General features: G+C 53.2%; 2 protein-coding genes across 13 annotated transcripts in view; both read left to right on the top strand.

Annotated features, from left to right (window-relative positions):
• The window catches only part of PAXBP1 (PAX3 and PAX7 binding protein 1), a 29,889-nt gene extending 26,883 nt beyond the window's left edge, over window positions 1-3,006 (top strand). Inside the window, exons 17-18 of the mRNA XM_028503924.2 lie at window positions 774-928; window positions 2,767-3,006. Of these exons, the coding sequence (XP_028359725.1) occupies window positions 774-928; window positions 2,767-2,884 (273 nt within the window). The 3' untranslated portion in view covers window positions 2,885-3,006. The remainder of the gene's footprint in view (window positions 1-773; window positions 929-2,766) is intronic.
• Window positions 3,007-8,209: 5,203 nt separating this feature from the next.
• The window catches only part of SYNJ1 (synaptojanin 1), a 73,860-nt gene continuing 60,786 nt past the window's right edge, over window positions 8,210-21,283 (top strand). For 8 of the 12 annotated variants that reach the window (XM_036017411.1, XM_036017407.1, XM_036017408.1 and 5 more), the window contains exons 1-2: window positions 8,210-8,335; window positions 9,107-9,248. In XM_036017411.1, coding sequence (XP_035873304.1) covers window positions 9,125-9,248 — 124 coding nt within the window. In that variant the 5' untranslated portion in view covers window positions 8,210-8,335; window positions 9,107-9,124. Of the gene's footprint in view, window positions 8,336-8,375; window positions 8,446-9,106; window positions 9,249-21,283 lie in introns of those variants that run through there. The other 4 variants (XM_036017414.1, XM_036017416.1, XM_036017406.1 and 1 more) reach the window with 4 other exon arrangements.

Here is a 21,283-nt window from a genome sequence, read left to right as displayed (position 1 = left end):
TCTGCGTCTCCAGCAGGTTTCATCAGTGGCAGTCCCTCCACACTGACCTCTGTGACCTTGGGACATGCCCTCTCATTTCTGGGGAACGCCGTCTTGCTTTCCTGCACGCTGCGCCCAGGCCCCCAGCCCCCACTCAGCCCCGGCCCTGGACACGGTCGCTGCTCCGAGCCCCTGGGTCCCCTGCACACCGGGCGGACGCCCTTTCCTGGGCTGCCTTCCCGGTGGGGGGCTGGCCTCCCTGCTCATGGGTCTGTCCTGCCCCCGGGCCCTGCCACCTGCTGAGGCCCTTGCCCTCGCTGCCCCTCTGGGGGAGGCTCTTCCCTGCGCTCCGGGCCCGCCCCACTGCACTGCCTGCGTGGTGTCTGGGCCCGCGTGCCCAGCCTGGGGCAGGGGGGCAGCATGTGGCAGTGCGGCTGCTCGTGCTCTCAAGTCCAGCGCTGCCGGCGCAGGAGAGTCGTGCGTTCAGGGCTTCCTGGGAGACTGAGGGTGAAGCCGCTGGTTGTCAGTATTACGTCCCTGATATGTAGTCATAGACTGGACACACTATTTGCTTCTGCTTTGAGTACCTCTCGCGTGTGTTCGAGTAGAAATTCAGGTGTGTGAAGGAAAGATATATGGTCGATGTAGGTTGAAAAGAACTTCCCTTCAAAGTAACTGGCACAAAGTCCGGTGGTGAGTCCCCCGGTGGAACTCGGGGTCCCCGTGGTTTAGGCTCGGCCGTGGGCCCGGCCGCCGGCTCCGGGTCAGCGCCCCGCCCCGCGCCTCCCCCGCAGGTCGTCAGCTGCTTCCCCAGGCAGTGGTTCGCCAACCTGCAGGGAGAGCGGACCATTTCCCAGCTGGAGAACTTCTGTCGGTACCTGGTGCACTTGGCGGACACGCTCTACAGGAACAGCATCGGCTGCTCTGACGTGGAGAAGAGAAACGCCAGGTAATTATTCGTGACGACTGAGTGAAATGGCGATCCAGGCCTCAGTTGTTAGATTCAGTGTTGCGAATATGCTAAGTAGACACATGTTTATATTTTAGTTTGAACTGTACGTTGACTTAGTATTGGTAAACATACCAAAAACACACGTTATTTTCTCTTTTTGTGGTTTTACCTAATCCTTTTCGATAGGATGTGTTTACAGGCATTGAGAAAATCTGCTGGTAAGGCCCAGGCCCGAGGGGCACGGATGAGGCACGGTTTTCCATCTCTGCCCTGCAGAGCTGGGGTTCCAGGTTCTGGGAGCACCCTGGGTCTCGGGCTTGGACACTCCCATGGGCGTAAGCCCCGGAGGAGCCAGTTGGTGGGACCTGGAGTGCCCTGAGCGTCCCCCCACCCCACCCCACCCCAGACGGGTGCTCTGTGTGGAGGGTCCCGTGCCCATGTCGGAGCACACAGGGCGTCCCTCGGGGCTTTTGGGGGGCAGCTTGTACACTTTTTATCAAAGGCTGCAAGGAAGAAGGAATGAATTGCAATTTTTTGGGGGGACATTGTTTTGGATGTTCGTTTGGAATAAATCTCTAGCATAAAAAGTAAATAATAAATTAGCACAATTTGAGAGTATTTTCTTTTTGAACGCTGCATTTCATATAACATTCCTAATATGGTTTCATTTTCATTTAAATCACACCATTAATCTTATCCCTCTTCTGTATAAAAGGACCTTCTATTTTAAAGAGGAACGTTGTTATCTTTTAGGATAAAAAACTAAAAGCAAAGTAGGTAGTAAAAATTTCAGTGGTAAAATTCTTTGGCAGGTAACTTTGTTTTATATTTTAATTTCTTCATCTTTGGTGTTGGTTGTTAACTTATTGTCACTCACATCTCTTCTCAAAGTGCTGTGTTTTCTTGGATAAGTTTTGTTTGCTTTTCCATGCTGTTTTGTTTTTTTTTTTTTTAAATTAAATGTCCACGAATGGCATTAACTTTCTGCGGGAGAGCACTCGGGCGCCTGCTGCGTGCGGTGCCCGTAAAGCAGGCCCCACGGAGGCTGCCGTGGCCCGGGTGGTAGCCTCCCCCTGGGGGGCACTCCCCTCGGTCTCCTGGGGGGAGATGAGCAGGCGGGGTGCCGTGTGTGCTGTTCGTTCCGGGTATCAAAGCTGTCCCCCGGCTCCCCGGCCGTTCTGGAAGGTTCTGGGCGGTCCTGGGCCAGCAGCGTCTGCACCACCTGGGAGCTCACCAGCTGGAGATGCAGGCTCTCAGGCCAGCCCCGCCCCTCCCCTCCCTTTGGGACCCGAGGCTGGGCTGGCCGGTGACCTGTGTCTGAGCAGGGCTCGAGGTTCTGACCTTTGCCGGAATTGGAGGGTGGCTTAATGAGAGGGGAAGGGCTTCCCCCGGAGGCGGAGGAAACGGGGTGGAGGGGGTGAAGGGGCCCCCCCCCCCCCCCGCCGTGGGATCTGAGTGCTTCAGGGCGCCCGCCAAGGGCTCTGGTCTGGGGAGCGACGGGCGGGCCCTGCACTGGTGTGGAGGGAGGTGGCTTTCTTCCCTTCTCTGGGTCTTCATGAAAATGGCTCTTTAGGGAATGACGCTTTAGGGCGTTTTTGGTTTTGAAAATGGGTCCTCTGTCTCTGGGCTAGTCGTGTAAACTGTTGTTCTATATGGAGATACATGTATTTTAAAATACAGTATAGCTCACTTCTGTTTTTTTTTTCTTTAAAAACGTATACTCGGAAATACTAATTGCAAAACCTCAAATAAGGTCATAAAGTTAATAACAGGTTTTTCCTTTAGGGCTTTTGTACAAATTAATGAGATTCTGCTGCTTTTTTTTTCTCTTTCAGGGAGAACATAAAACAGATAGTGAAGCTCCTCGCAAGTGTGCGGGCCCTGGATCATGCTCTGTCTGTTGCAAGTGACCACAACGTGAAAGAGTTTAAGTCTTTGATTGAAGGAAAATAGATCTAGAGACTGAGAAGCCCCTTGCTTTAATACCATTCCCAATGTATAAATTTTGTACATATGTAAAGTTTCTTAAACTGTACAATGGTTGTTGTTTTAATACAAAGAACATTAATATTCAACTCCGTGTCCTGAACTGCGATTTCTCCGGAATGAAAGGGGTTCAGAGCATTTCTCGGAAGGCGATGAGTGTTTTCCTCACTGCCTGTCGCACTCGGGTCACGGGAGTGTTTTACATGCGTGTGCAGCTCACCCGCCCATTAGTTCTCCGTGGACAGTGCGTGCTGTGCAGCGGCGTCTGTCTCTCTCTGCCACCGTGGAGGTCCTGTCACCCCGGAAGTCTGTGCTGTTTTTCTGCAGAGCGAGTCTGTTAACAGCAGAGAGTTACTGTAGCAAATGCCGTAGGGAAACCGCTCCACTGTCGAACAAAGGGCTGGCGAGTGACCCGGCGTGCCCCCGCCCCCCACCCCCCTCCCCCTTAGCAGTCACTGTTGCTGTGGTGCCTTGACCCTGCGAGTGCGCGGGCTTCGTCACCGGGCACACGGCGTGCCTCCGTCCCAGGCCGGCGCTGCATCCACTGTGGGTCTCCCGAGGGCTCCGCCGCGCGCAGCACGGGTTTTTAAAAGCACGCGGAACTTTTCGTTTTCGGCAACAGTGGACCTGCCGTCGGGCTGCAGGGGTTCAGGCTGACCGTCCCGTCTCCTCGTGATTTCACCCCCTGGCCAGCTTTTACAAGTGCATGCATCTACAGTCGGTGGTCCGTACGCCCGAACCCCCACATGCGTGCGTCACATATGCAATAAAGAACATGCCTCGCTGGTCCGCCACACACCTCGGCAGTTCAGCACCCAAGGTCGTCTGCCACGTGTATACCCTGCCGTGAGTATTCGGAGAACTTGTTTCCAAGTTTATGCCTTCTGATCTGTGGTTTTCAAAAGAGGAACTTTTTGGAAATTAAGGACTATTGTTTGATAATTATATGTAATTAAGCTTGAGCCAAGCATTAAATTAATTTTCAATTTGGTCCTTCGTTGTATTTGCTCGCCACTAATCGTAGTGACCGACGGCATCTCACGTGAGTCCAGCGCAGCGAGCGTCGGCGTGGGTGGGCCCTCGGTCGGCGCGGCTGACACGTGGGGCAGCGCCGGGCACTCCGACCACGCTCGCAGCTTCCTCTCCGTGGCGGGGGCACAGCTTGCACCCACATGTTCATCTGGGTGGGTGTTCTGTCGTAGGGCAGTGGCCGACTGCGAGAATTAAAACGACACCTTCAACTTTAGTGGAATACCAGAAACACATACAGATGGCGTGCACATCATTCATGCCTTAACTTTGTGTTTCTAAACCCGGAGACTACTTTTACTCTGAGTCAAGGGTTCTTGCAGGAAACGGGGGCACTTCTCATGCTGTGAAATGCGCTGGGACCTCTCGGTCTCAGGCCGGGGTTTGGACGCAACACCAGGACCCTGATGGGCAGTGACTTCGGCATAGAACAAGTGGTTCTCATGCCCCAGCCAGACGGTTTCTGCTTCGGAAGTAGCTGGAGCAGGCCCTTTCTCAGGAAGGGAGTTGTCAGAAGATGAGTTTGGAGGGTAATGTCTTAAGAAAGCTGAAGCTCGGTCTCCAGTTTCTCTCCTTGGAGCAGGCTTCTGGGTTAGCTTCCGAGTAGGCAAGGGAGGTTGTCGGGAAGGGGAGCTATGGATTCCACGTAAAGCAAGGCCGGTTGCTGCTGCTGTGTGAGGTGACGGTGCCCACCTGCACCCCTGGCAAAGCTGTGGCCTCCGGTGGCAAGCAGCAGCAGCTCTGCCCGAGGACTTGGCTCAGCCAGTGCGCCTGGCTGGGGGGTCTGCCAGCTCAGGTCTTGGGGAGCAGCCCCCAGCCAAAGGCAGGCAGGAGTGGGGGGTAAACAGCCCAGTGAGTTTGTGCGGCCCTGGGGAGCAGTCTGAGATGGCATCAGGTGTACAAGAGGTTTATGGGGGAAAGCCCTACTGGGGAAAGGGAGAGGGAGGGAGCTGGGCCAGCCTGAGGGGCGGGGTAGGCAAGCAGTGACCTGTGTGAGGGAGAGGGAGGGAATCCAAGACGGTCTCAAGACGTGGGTGCAGATCAAAGAGCGTTTTGGTGAGGCCGACGGAGCCCTCCACCCAAAGGCCTGCTTCTGAGGGGTCCCAGGTCTCCAGATCACCCCGGCCTCAGCATGCCCACCAGCCAGCCAGCCACTGCCAGAGTGCAGGTCCCAGTGCCACCGAGGGCTCTCGCAGGAGACCTGAGTGGCACGACCTTGCATGACCACACCGCTTCCTGGTCTCGGGACCTCGGGACTTGGACCCGCAGGTCCTCCCTCAGCAGCTTCAGTCAACGTGAGCAGCGTCCTGCAGGGGTGACCTCATTGCCCAGAGCTGGCCAGGCTGCGCGGGCTCGAGGCAGCGCCTTCCTCTTGACGGGGCCGATCGGTGGCATTCCCTAACTTTCAGAGCCAGGCTTATCGAAGTACAACTTACGAACAGGAACATTTCAGTTATGTGAAGGTCAGTGACCTAATTTGGTTTTAATGCTAATTTCCCTTGAAATCATGAAACCCTCCTAAAAGTACTCAAATATCGGAGAGCTGAAAAACACAGCATGAGAATGGAAGTTGCTTATGGCGGCGGTTCTTCGTGGTTGGTTACAAGGGCTCCTCCTGTCTGACCCGGGGTGACCCGGGGGTCCAGGGAGTGTTGCCATCCACTGGTGGGGACAGACCGTTGTGGCCTTGATGTGGGTCATGAAAAGGAGAAAAACCAGAATTTCTACATGGAGTGAGAACAGTGAGGAATGTCTGAATCGAGAGGCCTCAAGCATCACAAGGCCATCGATTTTGGAGGTCGCCCCCCAGGACCAAAGATGCCAGTGGGGATCGGGCGCACGGGTCCAGAGGGTGGCCTCAGCTGCCCAGCAAAATCGGACAGGCTAGAAATGGCCCTGTGGGTTGTTGGTATTGTGGGGCACCGTGTGGCCTGCTCGGGCCCCTGGGCCCGGCAGTTTGTCCTGGCCTCCCCCCGCCCTGTCGCCTGAACTCCAGCACGGGCTTGGAGGACCGCTCGTTCAGCACAGGGACCATGACTAGCAGCATGTGTCTCGGGCCACGTGCTGTGGTCCGGTTACAGAGCTCTTCAGGAAAGTGCACCTCTCATCCGGGACTTGAGGAGTAAAGCACGTGGTAAACCAGGAAAGAGTTGACAAGCCCTGTAGAAGCCTTTCTAAGCTACTTTGCAAGACACTGACCACAGAAGCTTACGAGGCGCCTGCTGCTTGGGGACCGAGCACCGGTGGCTTGAAGACAGAATGTCCTGCAACGCTAGGGAGAAGCCGTCCCTTTCTGTAGACTTACTAACAGGCCCCCACAGATCCCAGTCTGACAGTTAGTTCCGGCCTGTGCAACCTGGAAAGAGCTGTTCGTCATAATGGGATCAGACTGTTGGTCTCCAGGTCACCAAACCGTTCCCAGCAGTTTACAACAGATAAGGAAACACAGGCTGTGAGGGAAAGGCAGGCGTGGCAAACATCTCAGAATCCAGTCCTGTGACATGGCGTACTTTGTCGTTGGTTGGGACAGTCCATCATTTCTGAATTAGTAAATCCCGGCTGTAGTTTACTGGGGACATACTATTAGATTGGGCTACTTCTGACCTGCAGAAATGGCAATTTCATGTTTCAACCCGATAGAATTTGCCTATAGGAGAAACAATGGTTAAAAGCCAACATGTGTAGATCAGGGTGTGTTTGCTTTAAAGTTGTTGGAGCTAGGGCAGCTGCTATCTGTAATGCCCACCTGGGCTGTTTCAAGAGTCAGAAGAGCCGGCCCATCTCTGGAGGCCCTTGGAGCTTACACAGAAGCTCGTGTGTGCCAGTTAACCTGAACTGAAAATCTGCCCAGCTATTTTGAAGTGCAATGAACAGGGAAGTATAAATAAGAAATGTACCCCCCCCAAAAAAAAAGTAACAGTATTTAAGTCAATAAAAGTGGCCCTTATGTTTTCAAACCATAAAGCTTGTGCTTATTTCATGAGAAAATGATCAGTTTTGAAAGGATTTGGAGAAGCTGTGGCCTTCTGACAACTCTAGGACTGAGTCCTTGCTTACCCTCCACCCATTTCCGTTTAATTGGAAGAAATAAGAAAATTCCCTTCTCACCCACTCCCCTACACTCCCATGTAGTTTTCTCTGTCCAATGCAATCTCCAGTGGAAATGGATTCTTCTGGGAAGAAAAATAAACCATCATGGACGGGAGAATTATCTTAATACAAGTTCCATACTGAGGCTGCTGGCAGTAACCACTACCAAGAGCAAAGTGTTTGTTGGGAGATGGGGCTGAGAGAGAAACGCCCTTCGGTTCTCAGAACGGAACCGGCGAGTCTGCAAGTACCCTGGAAGGGAAGTGGCCTCTCTCCTGATGGATGACAGCCTCTTTAGGATCCTGAAACCAGGGTGGGTCCAGCTTCTCTAAAATGGACGGGGAACGGCTAATCAAGCCACATGACAGGGCCTGCAGGGGGAAATGATTTTGTGCACGACGCCAAATTTAAATTCTGCTTCTGCTGTCAGCATAAAAGCACTAAGGGGAAGACGAAAAAGCAAGGGCAGTAGGAAACGGGTTCTCGATTCCTGTTGAGTCTGCTGGTTTTGACTTCATTTCCATGCTTAGAGCCACCGACAGTGGGAAGTCCGGGGGGCCGCGCTACAGCCAGGGAGACGTTGAGAAATGAGGGCAAGATGAAGGGGCCGGGTGCCTTCAGTGGCTGGATTCCACAGCTGGCACAAGCTGTGGCCGTTAAGGGACAACGACAGCCGCCTGGCCGTCCGGACGGGGCCGGGGTTGGTGACTTCCCATCACCACCCCGCGTCCAGGTGAGCACGCTTTTCTAGAGCGCTCCCGAGAGCCCCAGGACACCCCGGAAGAAGAGGCGACCGCAGGGCTGTGCCAAAGCAGGCACGAATTTTTCTTCCGGCCGCAGGCCCGGACGCTCGAAGGACACCATGGACAGCTCTCCAGGCCCCGCCCCTCGCCCGACTGGCCGCCGGGGGCGCCAGGGGTGGTCCTGACACTCCGCCCCCATCCCACCGAGCCCTACCCGCCCGCCAAGCTCTTCCCCAGGGTCCCTCCCTTAGCTCTGAGGGACCCACGCGCGTGGCCAGGGAGGACTCTCCTCCGTCCCCGGCACCCCCAGCGGCGGGACTTGCCGCTGCGGCCCGGAGACAGATCGCCCGCCGCGCGCCGAGCGGCCGGCACTCCATTTCGGGCCCGCGGGGCGCTCCGAGGGGGCGGGGCGTCTCCTCTGACGCCCCGCCCCTTCCCCGAGGGGCGGGTCTTCCGCCCCGGGCCGCGGTGCAATGCGGAAGAGATGGGCCCGCTGGAGCGGAAGTGACGCTTCCGGCGGCGGCGGCTGAGGGAGGAGGAGGAGCCGGAGGTAAAGGTGAGCGAGCCGGCGGGGGGCGGGCGCGGCCGCGGCCAGCTCTACCGGCAGCCGAGTGCGCGGGTGGCCGCTTCCCGAGCTAGTGGCTGTGGTCGCAGCCGGGCGGAGCGGTAAGGGCGCCGCGGGCCGCCCGGAGCGCGGGCGGGCGGGCGGGCGGGCGGGCTGAAGGAGACCGCGGGGTGCGCTGCACCGCCGGGCGGCGGCTGCGGTGACAGCGGCTGTCAGCCGCCCGCGGGGCTGGACCCTAGGCGGTCCGGGCGTCGTGGCCGCCCTGGGCAGCTCGGCGCCTCCGTCCGGCCCCTGAGGGGGAGCCACCTTCCCAGGAGCCCGGGTCGGGTCCGCGTCCCGGGTCGTGACCCAGGGTGGCGGCGGATCCTCGCCCCCCTCCCCACCCCGGCCTCTGCCCCCGAGGACCGCCTTCGGGTTCCCGAACGGGTTCCCTTTGCACGCAGCGGCGACCCCGAGGAGCGGAGCGGATAGACGCCCCCCCCCGCCCCGCGAGATGCGCTCGGAGGTTCCGTGTGTAAACACGCCGCGCCCGGAGCGTGCAGCGATCGATAAGACCCGCTCTCGCTGGCCCGGGAGCCGGTAGCGCTTCCTCTCGCCCTCGGGGGAAACGAGGGGGCGACTCGCCTCCTGGAACAAACCGCTCGGCCCTCGAGCGCGGCTCCCCGCCCCCGCCCGGCCGCGGGGAGGCCCGGGCCGCGGCGCAGCCCGGCGGCGGCGGCGGCGGGGTTCCCGGGGCCGCATCTGCTCCGCTCGCTCCCACAGGGCCGCCCCCGCGCCAGGATGGCGTTCAGCAAGGGCTTCCGCGTCTACCACAAGCTGGACCCCCCGCCCTTCAGCCTCCTGGTGGAGACCCGGCACAAGGAGGAATGCCTGCTGTTCGAGTCCGGGGCCGTGGCCGTGCTCTGTAAGTCCCCCGCGCCCCGGAACACCCTGCCCACCCCGCCCCGGGGTCGCGCTTGTATTTTCTCTAGATCAAGCCTTGTTTTGTCTTCAGCTTGCATCCTCTTTTCCTCCCGCTGATGCAGGTTGTTGCCGGGGGGGGCGCGGTGGGGAGGTTGGCCGGAGTCTGCTTTCATTAGTGGGTTGTGCTGTCGCTTCTGAAACACTGTTCTTTCAAAGAAATGCTGCTGCCTTTTCTGTCACGTCCCATGGACCCACCAAGTGGCCTGCTTCCCGTTTTTCCCTGTCGCACACGGATTTCTTGTAGTTCAGTTGTAGTGATGAAAACTCTAAGACAATGTAATCCTTTTGGAGTGTCTTCCGGTGAGGACCTTGGGTTTTGGTCCAGAGAATTGTTAACTGGTGTTAAAATTTCGTGTGGAACCTGTGATTGGTTTCCTAGCATTTAAAAATATCTCGATAATCTGTTTTAAAGAAAAGCACACTGCACCCCCCCCCCCCACACACACACAGTAGATGAGTAATGGTTTGGGTTACTTTGTGGGGAAATGCGTGAAATTAAAAATAAAAAGAGTAGTTGCAAGACTAAATTTCTTTCGTAATGTAGGATGTTGTCAGGGAAGTCCAGTCTGGGGTTATTCGAAGTGCGACGGTGCCTGTATCAGTGTCCTAGGGGTAGCCGCTCCCTTGCCCTGGGTTTGCTGCAGGGGCCCGGGGCGGGCGGGGCTGCGCGTGTTCTGGGAAACGAGTGTTAACAATGTGGGTGACGCTCAGTCAGTGCGGCCTTCCCTCGCTCACGTCGCTTTTCATGCTTAAACCACCCAAAGCATAATGTGCTATCAGTAATTTGCATGGTGTATTTCTTCCATATGACAAGTGTAGTTCTTAACACCCATGAATTCCCAATTTAAAATATTCAGGGGAAATGTTTGATTTAGCACGTGAGATATTTTTCAGCTGCTTGTGTTTTTGCTGACATTACCCGATTTTCTCTAAATTCTAAATGTTTCTTTCATTGTGGTTACTGGTAACGACAGGAAACCAGATTTTCAGCTACAAAGTATGCATTATGTACAGTTCTCAGGGTTTTGCTATACTTTACTCTGAGGTCAGGAAACCTAAGGGTAATGATACTTCCAAGCCTCCAGCAGCCTTCTTTTATGCCAGAAAACAATTTTTTAAAAAATCCCTAAGCCATCCATTTTGGCATGAACATGCATTTTAAGGAAAAAGAATATAAAACATACTTTCTTAACTACTCATTAATTCCGCTTATTTTATTAGATTTACACTATGTAAGTGATTCTTTCGGGAGAAAAAAGTTTGAATATTGCCTCTCTCTAAAGTTAGCATAAAAAGATGTGTAGTCTCTTGGGTGTGCTATTAGCTTTCCTGGTATAAACTTTACAGCAGTACTTAAAATATTAATGTTTAAGAGCTAACAGACCTTTTTACAAGCCATCCGAGTTATAAAATTAATTTGACGTTCCATCTGGAATCATGCCCCGGTGTGTGCTGTGCTGTGGAGTGTTCGTTTCCAAAGCCTTCGCGAGTTTAAAGTGCCCGCTGTGTCGGGGGGCTGTGCCTGGGTGGCCCAGAGCCGTGCTCCCTGTCTCCAGCAGTGCCCCTCGAGTTTCCGTGCGTCTACCAGAACAGACTCTTGACACATTTGTGATCCCAAACGGAAGTATCACCCTGTTTCCCAGTGAGATTAAGTGCAAACCTCAACTGTTCATCAGGGTGTCTATAGTTTGGCCTTGCCCTGTTGGCCAGTGTTGACCCTCTCTAAGGGAACTCTGCTGTGTCCTCAGTGCTTCCCCAAGGCACCGTGCTTTTCCAGCCTTCATCATGCTGTTCCGTGTGATGCCTCTTTCTCCAGGGCTGCTAGAGTGCCCCCGTCTGCCTTTCCAGGGCCAGCCTGTCAGTGCCTTCTTCCTTCTGGAGAACCTGCCCCGCCCACCCCTCCTGCCCACGCTTAGATCTTCCTCCCTGCCATGTCTGTAGAACCCCGCATGCGTCCCTAGCCCAGCACTCCACATGCTGGTCTTGTTGGTCTCTGCATGCTTGTGTGCCGGTGTTTTTCTCGAAAGTTGATGGTGAAAGTGGCCCTACCAGGCCTTGGGCTCTAGCTGCCCGGCTTTAAAAAGTCAAAGTTAAAAAAATTAGACATCTTGGGCAGTGCCTATTGTTGAGGATTGGCAGTCACTGAATTCTTTCAGCCTATGCCAGAAGTGCCATAAGATACCCAACATGAAATCTTATCTTTTGCATTATCAGCACATACCAAAAAATGGGTTGTAAGGAAATACAGTGAAAATAATCTCCGATCATGGATCCCTTTAGGACTAAGCACCCGCCTACACAGCCCCAGGGCCCCGTCTTTGGGCTGCTGGGACTCTGAGCTCAAATCAGTTGTGATGCCGTGACTTAGTCATTACAGTCACCCAGGGAGGGTTTGTTTTGTTGTTGTTGTTGTTTTTGTTTTTTACAAATACTGGGCTGGGCTTTAGCCCCTTGGAGATTCCGATATAATGAGGGTGGGATGATAATATCTGAGCGAAGTTTATATAGGCCTCCCTGTGGTAGGTAATGGGGCAACATTAGCTTGCAGGTTTTATTGAAAATAACCACGTTCCCAGAATTATAATGCTACTACTGTTACTATGGGGCCAGTAGTAAGTTCTGCTGAACACACAGCCTGAACCAGGTGCTGGCACTCCTGCAGCCCTTTTGTGTGGTGCTGCCGTGCGCTGGGCCCGCGTGCAGGTGTCTGTCTGGACACAGGCTCCCGGAGGACAGGCCCTGCCGGGTCCTCTTTGATCCCTCTGCCCCTGCGGGGTTTCACTCACACCTGTGGGAGAAGTGGTCACGGAGTAAGGGCACAGGGGGAAGGACTGACCTACACTAGACAACAGAGTTGACAAAAATGCACTGTCCTATATCTGATTGCTTGCCTCTCGCATGTCTCCAACTGAGAAACCTGGTCGCAACCCAGGCATGCGCCCCACCTGGGATTCGAACCTGCAACCTGTTGGTTCACAGGCCAGCACTCAATCCACTGAGCCAACCAGCCAGGGCTGCACTGTCCTATATTTGAAAGTAGATACTTTTTTCTATAAAATTTATTTTCTATATTTTAGAGAATTACTGTTTGAGCTGCTGATATAAAGGACATATATGTTGTTTGGACTTGTTTGTGAAAATACTCATGGAGATGGCTATCACCACATCATGAAGGTCTTTCTGAAATGCCAGTGAAAATGATGAATGTTGTTTATGTCTTGTATAAATACCTATTAACAATTTGTTCTCAAATTACTTTACGTAGGAAATAACTTTATTATTGATTTCTGTTATTCCATTTAGTTACTTAAAAAACCTTCTGTTCTTATCCTGTGCCCTTTTTTGGTGTTACTCATTTTAAAAAATAATGAGTCCGTGTAGACCTCGACCTCAATGCCCCTGCAACAGGGTCAGCGCCGCAGCAGGTCATCTGCGGCTCATGCTGGGTCTGGGCCGGGTCAGCGGCAGGTGGGTGAGTCACAGGTCACCTGGAGAAGACACCCACCAGCTCTCTGGGGGCTCCGTCTTCTCATTCCGCGTACAGCTGCAGACATGAAAAGGCCAGGTAGCCAGTCAGACACAGACATGCACTGAATTCACAAGCTCTCTCACTTTTCAACCCATTTCCTGCTTTTTCATGATTAAATAGTGAATAATTAAAGAGAAAGTCAACACGCGGGAAATGGAAGACGCTTTGGTCACCTATTTAAAGGACGGGGACATAGGGCGTGTAAGTTCCTCTTAACACTGGAGCTTTGGCTCTCTGGGTGTCACATGGTGCGGATCACTTGCCTTTCTCTGGCAGGCGGTAAGGTTGTTGTCAGGCTTCCCAAGGACCGTGACCCGAGTCAAATCCACACCAAAACTGTGCCCTTTGGGGCCATATCCCTTAACCCTAGCCCTGGGTTTGCTCTGGGCTGTCCGTCTGAGTTTGCCCAGTTTTTCCCTCTATCCTGGAAATAGGAGCCGTAAAACTGTAGGGACAAGAATCGGGAGACCTTTGTCACAGAGTCGTAAATATCCTGCCTTTTCTATGAAGCTGCATACAGTGAAGGAGTAATGATAGTGAAATACTAGTGCCATTTGCTGGCAGCCTTCCCTGCCAGCCACAACCTAGAGCTAGGTTCCTAGACCTCCTGGCTGCACAGGGTCCCCCCAGGTCCCCCGAGGTTTCTCACAGCAGCCCTAGGCTGCAGCCCTGTGTATTATTACATAGGTCCAAACCAGGGACATTTCTGCCCAGCAACTTCAGCAGCTGTTTGAGAAGTACGATGCAGATGCAGCACATAATCTACTTCCTTTGTAAATAACCACAGGCATTTACTAATAGAATATGTGTGCCCATTGGGCATTGGACAGCTTCTCAACCTTGGAATCCGATTGGACAGTGCCACCCTCATTTCCTGTTCCACGTCGATCTATCCCAGCAGCCACCGCAACCCAGCCTCAGAAAGACATCACGTCCACCATGGGCTACACCGCACTGCCATGTGGAGACTCGGAACACGGCCGGCGCCCAGTTTGGGCAGTGTCCGACGCGCGTTGAGTGCCTCCACGGTTCCTCCCGTAAAAACACCCGCAGCTCTCCGGGACTTCGTTGGCGTGTCCTGGAGCCTCTCGGCATGCAGTGCAGCGGGTGTGGCGCCAGCCCTGCTTTATTCCGTTTGACTCTGTGGGCACACGCGTGGCAGCTGAGGCTTGCAGAGATGAAGCAGTGGCTCCAACGGCACAGTCTTACTGTTTGATTTTCTCCGCTGTGATTGCCGTTTGTGCTGTTGTGAGGGTGGCGGTTGTTGTTTGGGGTGTGGGGCATTGATGAACAGAAAGGGGTGCCGGGGGGACTGAAGTTAAGAGGGGAATGGATAGCAGGTCCTAGTGAGGGAGCTCTTAAACTTGCTGTGTTTTTGCCACGGCTGGGAATGTAGCAGAGGGAGCCAAGGTTTGATTTAGGGCGGGCAGAGTTAAATGCCAGCTCCTAGAATCTTGGCTGACCAGCGTCGTAGGCGGTGGTGACGAGCAGCGTGCATGGTTGTTCCTTTTTATTTAACTGCCAAGTGCTGCCCATCCTGCCGATCGCCTTTAGATGAGTGGCAGTGTCCTCTCTCTTTTTGACCAACATTTTCAAGTTGACAGATGTGACTTTATGTAGTTGGCTTTTTCTGCACAGAAAAGATGAAATTCAGACTTGCATATCACTTTATGTGAGGGTCGCAAATATTCATTCTCATTTTGTAAATAAATTTTGGAATGTTCGTGATTAATAGACGTATCTTAAATGTCAACACTCAGAAAGTGGCCTCCCTCTCCCACTCTGGTCGGGGTGGTGGGACTGGCCTAGGAGAGCAGGCCAGCCAGGGTCCCCCTGTGCTTTCGGTGTTTCCCACGGAGCTCTGGAAGCAAGAAGTACAGGTGAGGGCGAGATTCCTCCCACTGAGCAGTGAGACTCCACTGTGAGACTTTTTGTTACGTGATCGAAGATCAGTCAGATCAGCTGTTCTAAATTGTCCTATAAAATATTTAAAAAATACACAGCCCAGGACCATAACAGGATGTTTGCTTCTGACTGTGATGGTGCAACTGAGTGTACCTTCCCACCTCAGGAGACAACAAACAAAATACAGGAACGTTCTCAGACATGGAACAAGAGGCAGCCGGGGGTGAACCCAAACAAAGCCCAGCAGTGTCCCAGAGCTGAGGAGACAGAGGGACCTTCGGGGAGCTCAGGCAGCTGGAACTCTCAAGGGAGGGGAGGGGAGGGCCACACAGAGAGCTGCAGAGAGGTGTAGCGGGTTTTCCTGCAGACTTCCGGCACGTGCTGACCAGCCCACCGTGTGAGGAAGCTACTGGAGGCAGGGAAAGGACCACCACACAAAGGAGCTGGCAGAAAAATTCCTGGAGCTCACAAAGAGCAGGAGATAATTTGTGTTCTAACCACCCAGGATGGATCAGCCTTGCGATGGGGAGTTGGTTTGGATTCTCCGAAGGGTGTAAGTGCTTCAGTGATGAGGCCGAGTAGCCCTTGACGGGATGCCGCCCTGGTCCCGCCTGACTTTTTAGAGCAAGACCCAAAGGATCAAACAGTTTCCAAATAGCTTTATCCTGGAACAAAGTGTAAGAATGCTAAAAATATATGTACACGTGAGGTCTGTCAAGAATTGTCCAGCCATGTAATATGAAAAATAGAGACATTTACTGAAGAAGATACAAGATACAAGAAACATTGTACATAGGACAGTGATGCTTCAGCCCCTCCAAAGTAGGCACCTGGGACCTCACACAGTCTCCATCAGGTGCCCTGTTGTATTTTCCTGAATCTTATCAACAGTCTGAAATCTCTTCCCTTTCAAAGGTGATTTTAGTTTGGGGAAAAGCTAGAAGTCTCAGGACACCAAATACGGGCTGTAGGGGGGTGGAATCACCTGGCTGATTTGATGTTTCGCCAAAAATCTCTGCATGAGACATGATGCATGAGCAGGCATATTGTTATAATGAAGCTGCCAGTCACCAGGTGCTCATAGCTGCAGTCTTCTGAATCATCTAAATAGTTTCCATGGACGAATGTTCAGGCTTAACACAAAATTGGATGCAGATTCATTGCTCTACTTGCTTAATCATTTTGAATGCAACGACTACAGTACTACCACCCCCACTGACTAGTACAGTGAAGTTGTCATTGTTTACACACGCGCATTCCAGTCCACCCTCCTTGGCTGCCAGGTTGCATTGATGTTGTGCAAACTGTTCTTGTATTAGCAGTGGCTGGGCTCTTGCTGGACAGGCCTCATGCGTATCCAGTATTCAACTCTGTAACATTCACAGTGTCTGGCATTCAGTTAAAGATTACCATGCATGCCCCGGTCCAGTAGCTCATTTGGTGAGAGCAGGGCTCCCCAACCCCCAGGACACGTGGGCCTGCTAGGTTTGTGGCCTCCTAGGAACCGAGCACACAGCAGGAGTTGAGGGGCAGGTGGGCTTGCATTACCACCTGAGTTCCACCTCCTGTCTCTACCAACCCCTCCATGCCCCCTGTGCGTGGAAGAACCATCTTCCACGAAACTAGTCCCTGGTGCAAAAAAGGCGGGGGACCGCTGGTAGAGCATCGCCCTGATACACCAGGGTTGTGGGCTCCACCCTCAGTGAGGGCACGTACAGCAACCAGTGTGGATGCGTAACTCGGTGGAGCAGCAAATCAGTGATATTCTCTCTCCCTCTGTGAAATCAGGAAGTGGAAAGACAGGTGACCGCGCACGCTAAGAAGCAGGAAAATACCCACACCAGCTGGGAGGAGGAGCTGCTTTTCCATCTAACCGGGAGCTTTCTCCCTTTGTCACGGGGGCCTGGAGAGAGCCCGTTTCTTCAGACTGTCACCCGCTCGGGCCTGGCAGAGCGTGCCTAGCCAGCGTGGGCGCTCGTTTTGTTGCGGATTGTGACCTTGCGTTGTCGAGGCTAATAAGGAGATTCAGCCCACACGCGCGTTGTCTCGGTCGGGCTCCGCGTGCTCATCCCCTGTGAGCCGCCACTTGCCCTTAAAGTGGGTTTTCACTGGCTAGAGTGCGAAGTCTTTTTGTCAGCACGGCACAGTGTGATTTCTGCTGCCCTTCCCTCGCTCCTGCTTTCCGTTTTAAACCAGAGGATGACGTTAGTTAAAGACTGAGATGGGCTTTGTCATAGCTTCAGTGAGGGACAGTCAGCATATCCGGTTCTTCCCTCCTCTCCGCACACAGTGAGGTCAGAGTTCAGGGTCCCTTGGCGACAAGGGGAACGCCTCCCGAGCTGCAGTTCAAGGAGGAGACCGCGTGGACCGGGGGCCCCTCGGAGCCGTGGTCAGGCTGTGGGGGGAGCCGCTGCCAGGGCCTTCCCCTGTCGGGGCTGGTGGTCGCAGGGACGCCGTGCAGCAGTGTCTTGCGTGCTCTGGGGGCCTGGCCCGCAGTCAGCACGTTTGTCCCACCCGCCCAAAGTTACCGTGCACGCGGAGAAGCAGGAAAACACAGCCCCAGTGAGGAGAGAAGTCAGTCTGTAGAAACAGATGCTCAACGTGAGACCGAGACATTAACACAGCTATTACAAGTGTGCTCCATATGTTCAAGTAGAGGAAAGAATAAACACGTGAGGGAGAGGCATGAAAAAACGTGAAAGACCCACACTAGACTTGTACAGATGATAAGAACGGTATCTGCAGTGCGGAAAACACCCTGGTGGGGGCCAGTAGAACAGACCCTGCAGAACGGAGGATTGGTGACTTTGGAGACATACAGTGGAAACAAACACAGAAACTCTGGAGCAAGTAAACAGAGCATCCATGGGCTGGGGACGAGTTCACGTGGCCCCATGTATCCGTGTCATTGGAATACTCGAAGGAGGCGATGGTGCAGGAAAATGTCAGGAGAGATAACAGCTGTCAGTTTTCCAAATTTTATGAAAACTAAAAACCCACAGATCCAGGAAGCTAAATAAGCCCAAGCAGAAGAAACGTGAACTACAGATACCCAAATACGTAGTCGAGTTGCTTCAAGCCAGTGATACAGAAGAAAACCTTAAAAGCAGGCCAAGAAGTAAAAGACATATGTAGCAAAGAAAGAACATACAGATGAGTAGACACTGCTTCAGAAACGTCCGAGCCCAGGGCCGTGCAGCAACACCCTTAAATTCTGAAGGGAAGGGGAAAAAAACTACCGTGTAGGATTCTGTACTCAGCCTCAAATGGAGACGCTGTAAAGACTTTCTCAGATATTCAACAGCTGAAAAAACATGAGCCAAATGGTTAGCAGTTTAAACAGTATTGCTTCTCTTCGTTTCTTGTGCCAGCCGTCCCAGAAATCCTGTGCTGGTGAGTCTGAATCAGTAATAATTCGGCTCACCTGCACAGAGGGGGCCGCACTAGTGTGCTTGGGTTGGCCTTGCCATCAGGGCGCCCAAAGGAGGTAGAGCTTTAAAAATCGTGTGTTGTATTTTTACTGGTGACAAGCAAATTTAAATTTGCTTGAGTTTTTTAAATAAGTATTTGCAGTCTATCCTTTCCTATTAAAATAGGTTTGCCAGCGTAAGCCGTTGCTTCTCCTCTGCAGCGTCATGTAACACCAGCGCAGCGCTCCCCCAGGAGGCGGTTCCAGCGCCTGGGCCGGCCGGTGTCTGGGGTGAGCCGGGCGGTCGGAGAGCACGGCCTCCTCCTGGTCTGCTGGACACTTTTTAGTCCCTCCCTCAGTTCCGGTGGGAAGGATTTGTGTGCCCTTTAAATTCCTGGGCGATTCTGAGATAACAGAGTCAGAGAAAAGAAGAAATAGAAAACAAAACACTTCTTACTAAGTTACTGGCTTAAACATTGAGTATTTTTATATATTTTACAGTTATTAAAATAGCCCCTTCAATTTTTTTATCATCTTCACAATACAACTTTGAGTATACAAAGTGTATTTACTTGTATGAACTAGCTCTTAGCAGTAAACATTTGTTGTGGGTCGTGCTCCATTCTTTTCACTAGTAGACCGCAGGGTTGCTGCGGTCTGTCGGACCCCGCACTGCAGTGCGTTCGGACGCAGTCTGTTAGTACCTGTGGACCATGTGCGAGGACGGGCGGGACGCATCGCACAGCTCCCGTGGGTGGTTGTGTGCTAGTGCTCGTCAGCAGCCTGTCCTTGGTCAGCGCCGGTCGAGTCCTTAGCCTGTGGTTGAACAGTTTCACCGTTTTCTTGGAGAACGGGGTAGAAAGTCTAGTTATCAGATTGGTGGTGGCTTTTGCAGAGTTGTGTGGGATTGATACAGAGCCGGGCAGAATAGCTGTGTATTTTGGACGGCACAGTCGAAACCCAGCTGTTTTTCAAACTGAGATGCGGGGTTAGAACCCGCCAAAGGCACAACTTGACGGACCGTTACAGTGACATACCCACGCTCCCACCACCGGGTCGAGACAGAGCGGGCTGCTGCTGGCTGTCCGGCAGGTTTTCTCCGGTCCTTCTCAGCCCTCTCCTCTGCGACCCAGGGTGATCGCTGTGCTGACTGCCTACTTCACAGATTGGTCCTGTCCGGTCTTGAACTTGGCCGAAGTGGAGTCGTTCAGTCTGTGTTCTGCTGTGTCCGGCTGCTTTCGCTCAGTGTCTGCGTGGAAGCCGTCCGTGGTGCGGCAGGTGGCAGTGGCCGCACCCACTGTCATTGCTGCGTGGTGCTCCTTCTCAGGGCTGTGTTGGGGTCTGCTCCGCTGACATTTACTTTCTTTCCCGTGTTTCCTGCCGTGAGCGACACTGGCGGGAACATACTTGGACATGTCTGCCAGTGCGCATGTGTACACATTCCTGTTGGATGTATGTATGAGTCTGTTGCCTGGAGCTTTTCTACCTCCGTTTTTCATTTGGCTTACTTCCTGTTAATTCTTCAGGTCATTTCTGCAGAAATTTTTTAAAGGATTTTATTTATTTATTTTCGGACAGAGGGGAAGGGAGAAAGAGAGGGAAAGAAACATCAATGTGTGGTTGCCTCTCATGTGCCCCCTTCTGGAGACCTGGCCAGCATCCCAGCCATGTGTCCCAACTGGGAATCGAACCAATGACCTTTCAGTTCACAGGTCGGCACTCAATCCCTTGAACACACTAGCCAGGGCAAGAAATTTTAAATTAGGTTGTTGCAGTCTATGGGAACGCCATCATAGTCCCTACCTCAATGTGTCGTTTTGCGTTAGTATGAGCATAGAGTGCCTGTCTTCCTAGCAGAAGGTGTTGGGGCGCTGGCTTTTTATTGTTGGGTCCAGGTACATAGTAGGCGTTCAGCAAATACTTGTTACACGAGTGAGTGAGAGGTTATTTTTGTTTTGACTTGTCACCAAGATTGAAATACATAGTTTAAGTGGGACATTAATTAGGTAGCTTGATTTCTTTCAGCAAGAATTTTACTTAATTGTACAAAGAAAACCTTTTCCTTGTTAAACAATTCTTCCCTTTGTTTATGATGAGACGGAAAAGGGCTTTCCTGCCGGCTCGTTCCGCGATCTTGGGTGAATCGCCCGCCCTCCAGCCGCTCCCGCTGAGGACGGGTGGCCCGCACTGCAGGCTGGCTGGGCCCCTGTGCCTGGAGGCGCTCTGGGTGTGCACCGAGGGCTGCCGGCATGCAAACCCGCTGACCACAAACTGCGCGCGTGTAACCACAGGCAAATGTGAGTCCAGGAAGATGGTGCTCGGCCATGAGCTGTTTCCACATTCTCATTAACTTTCTCTTCCGCTTCAGCTGAAGGAGGACAGCCTGTTCCCCATCTGGAGGGTCCGAGCCACAGCGGAATGTGGGCATTGGTTAGCGGGCTCTTCACTGCGCAGCTTACTGTTTAGTTTGGATTGTAATTCGTCCGAAGTTTGAGAAGTTTACATTTAAATTTCATACTTAACATACCATTTAAGTGAAAAACAAATGGTTTTTAAATTATCTGATGGTCTCAGGCAGGCAGTCAGTTGTGTTCCCTCCCGTTCAGCTGGGGTGCGCGATGCAGATGTGGCCGCCACGTGCCAGTTACCGTGGCTTCGGGAGCCTCCAGGTGATTCCCTTTCACCTGGTGTCCGTGCTCTGATCTTAGGCTTCCCTGTTGGCCTCGAGGTCTCCTGCGAGGAGGGCGGTGTAGCGCCACGGTGCTGAGTCACGCCGCTTGTGTCGTGTGGCGGAGAGCCGGAACAGTACCGCAGTGATCATGGGCATCTGCCACTCCGGTAGACGAGGGTGCGGGGTGCTCAGCCTCGACCGAGAGCAGCCGATGTGCCCGCCCTCTGGAGTGCTTCCTGCTGTCTGTGAATAGAGCCTCTCCGTGCCTCTGTTTCCATGACTGCCCTGCAGCCGAGATGGGAAACAGGGGCGGGGCCTGCCTCCACTCATGCACCAGTTCAATTAAAATAACTCGGAAAGCACACGCCGGGCTGAACTGAGGACCGAGTTAAGTTACCGGAAGTAGGCTGTACGGTATGCCTACCTCAAGGCTGTGGGTAGGGACAAACATTTCTCAATCTC

This window comes from Phyllostomus discolor, chromosome 2, assembly GCF_004126475.2.
Source record: "Phyllostomus discolor isolate MPI-MPIP mPhyDis1 chromosome 2, mPhyDis1.pri.v3, whole genome shotgun sequence".
NCBI classification, from domain to species: Eukaryota; Metazoa; Chordata; class Mammalia; order Chiroptera; family Phyllostomidae; genus Phyllostomus; species Phyllostomus discolor.
The sequence above is the reverse complement of the archived record's forward strand: the minus strand, read 5'-3'. Positions and strand labels throughout refer to the sequence as shown.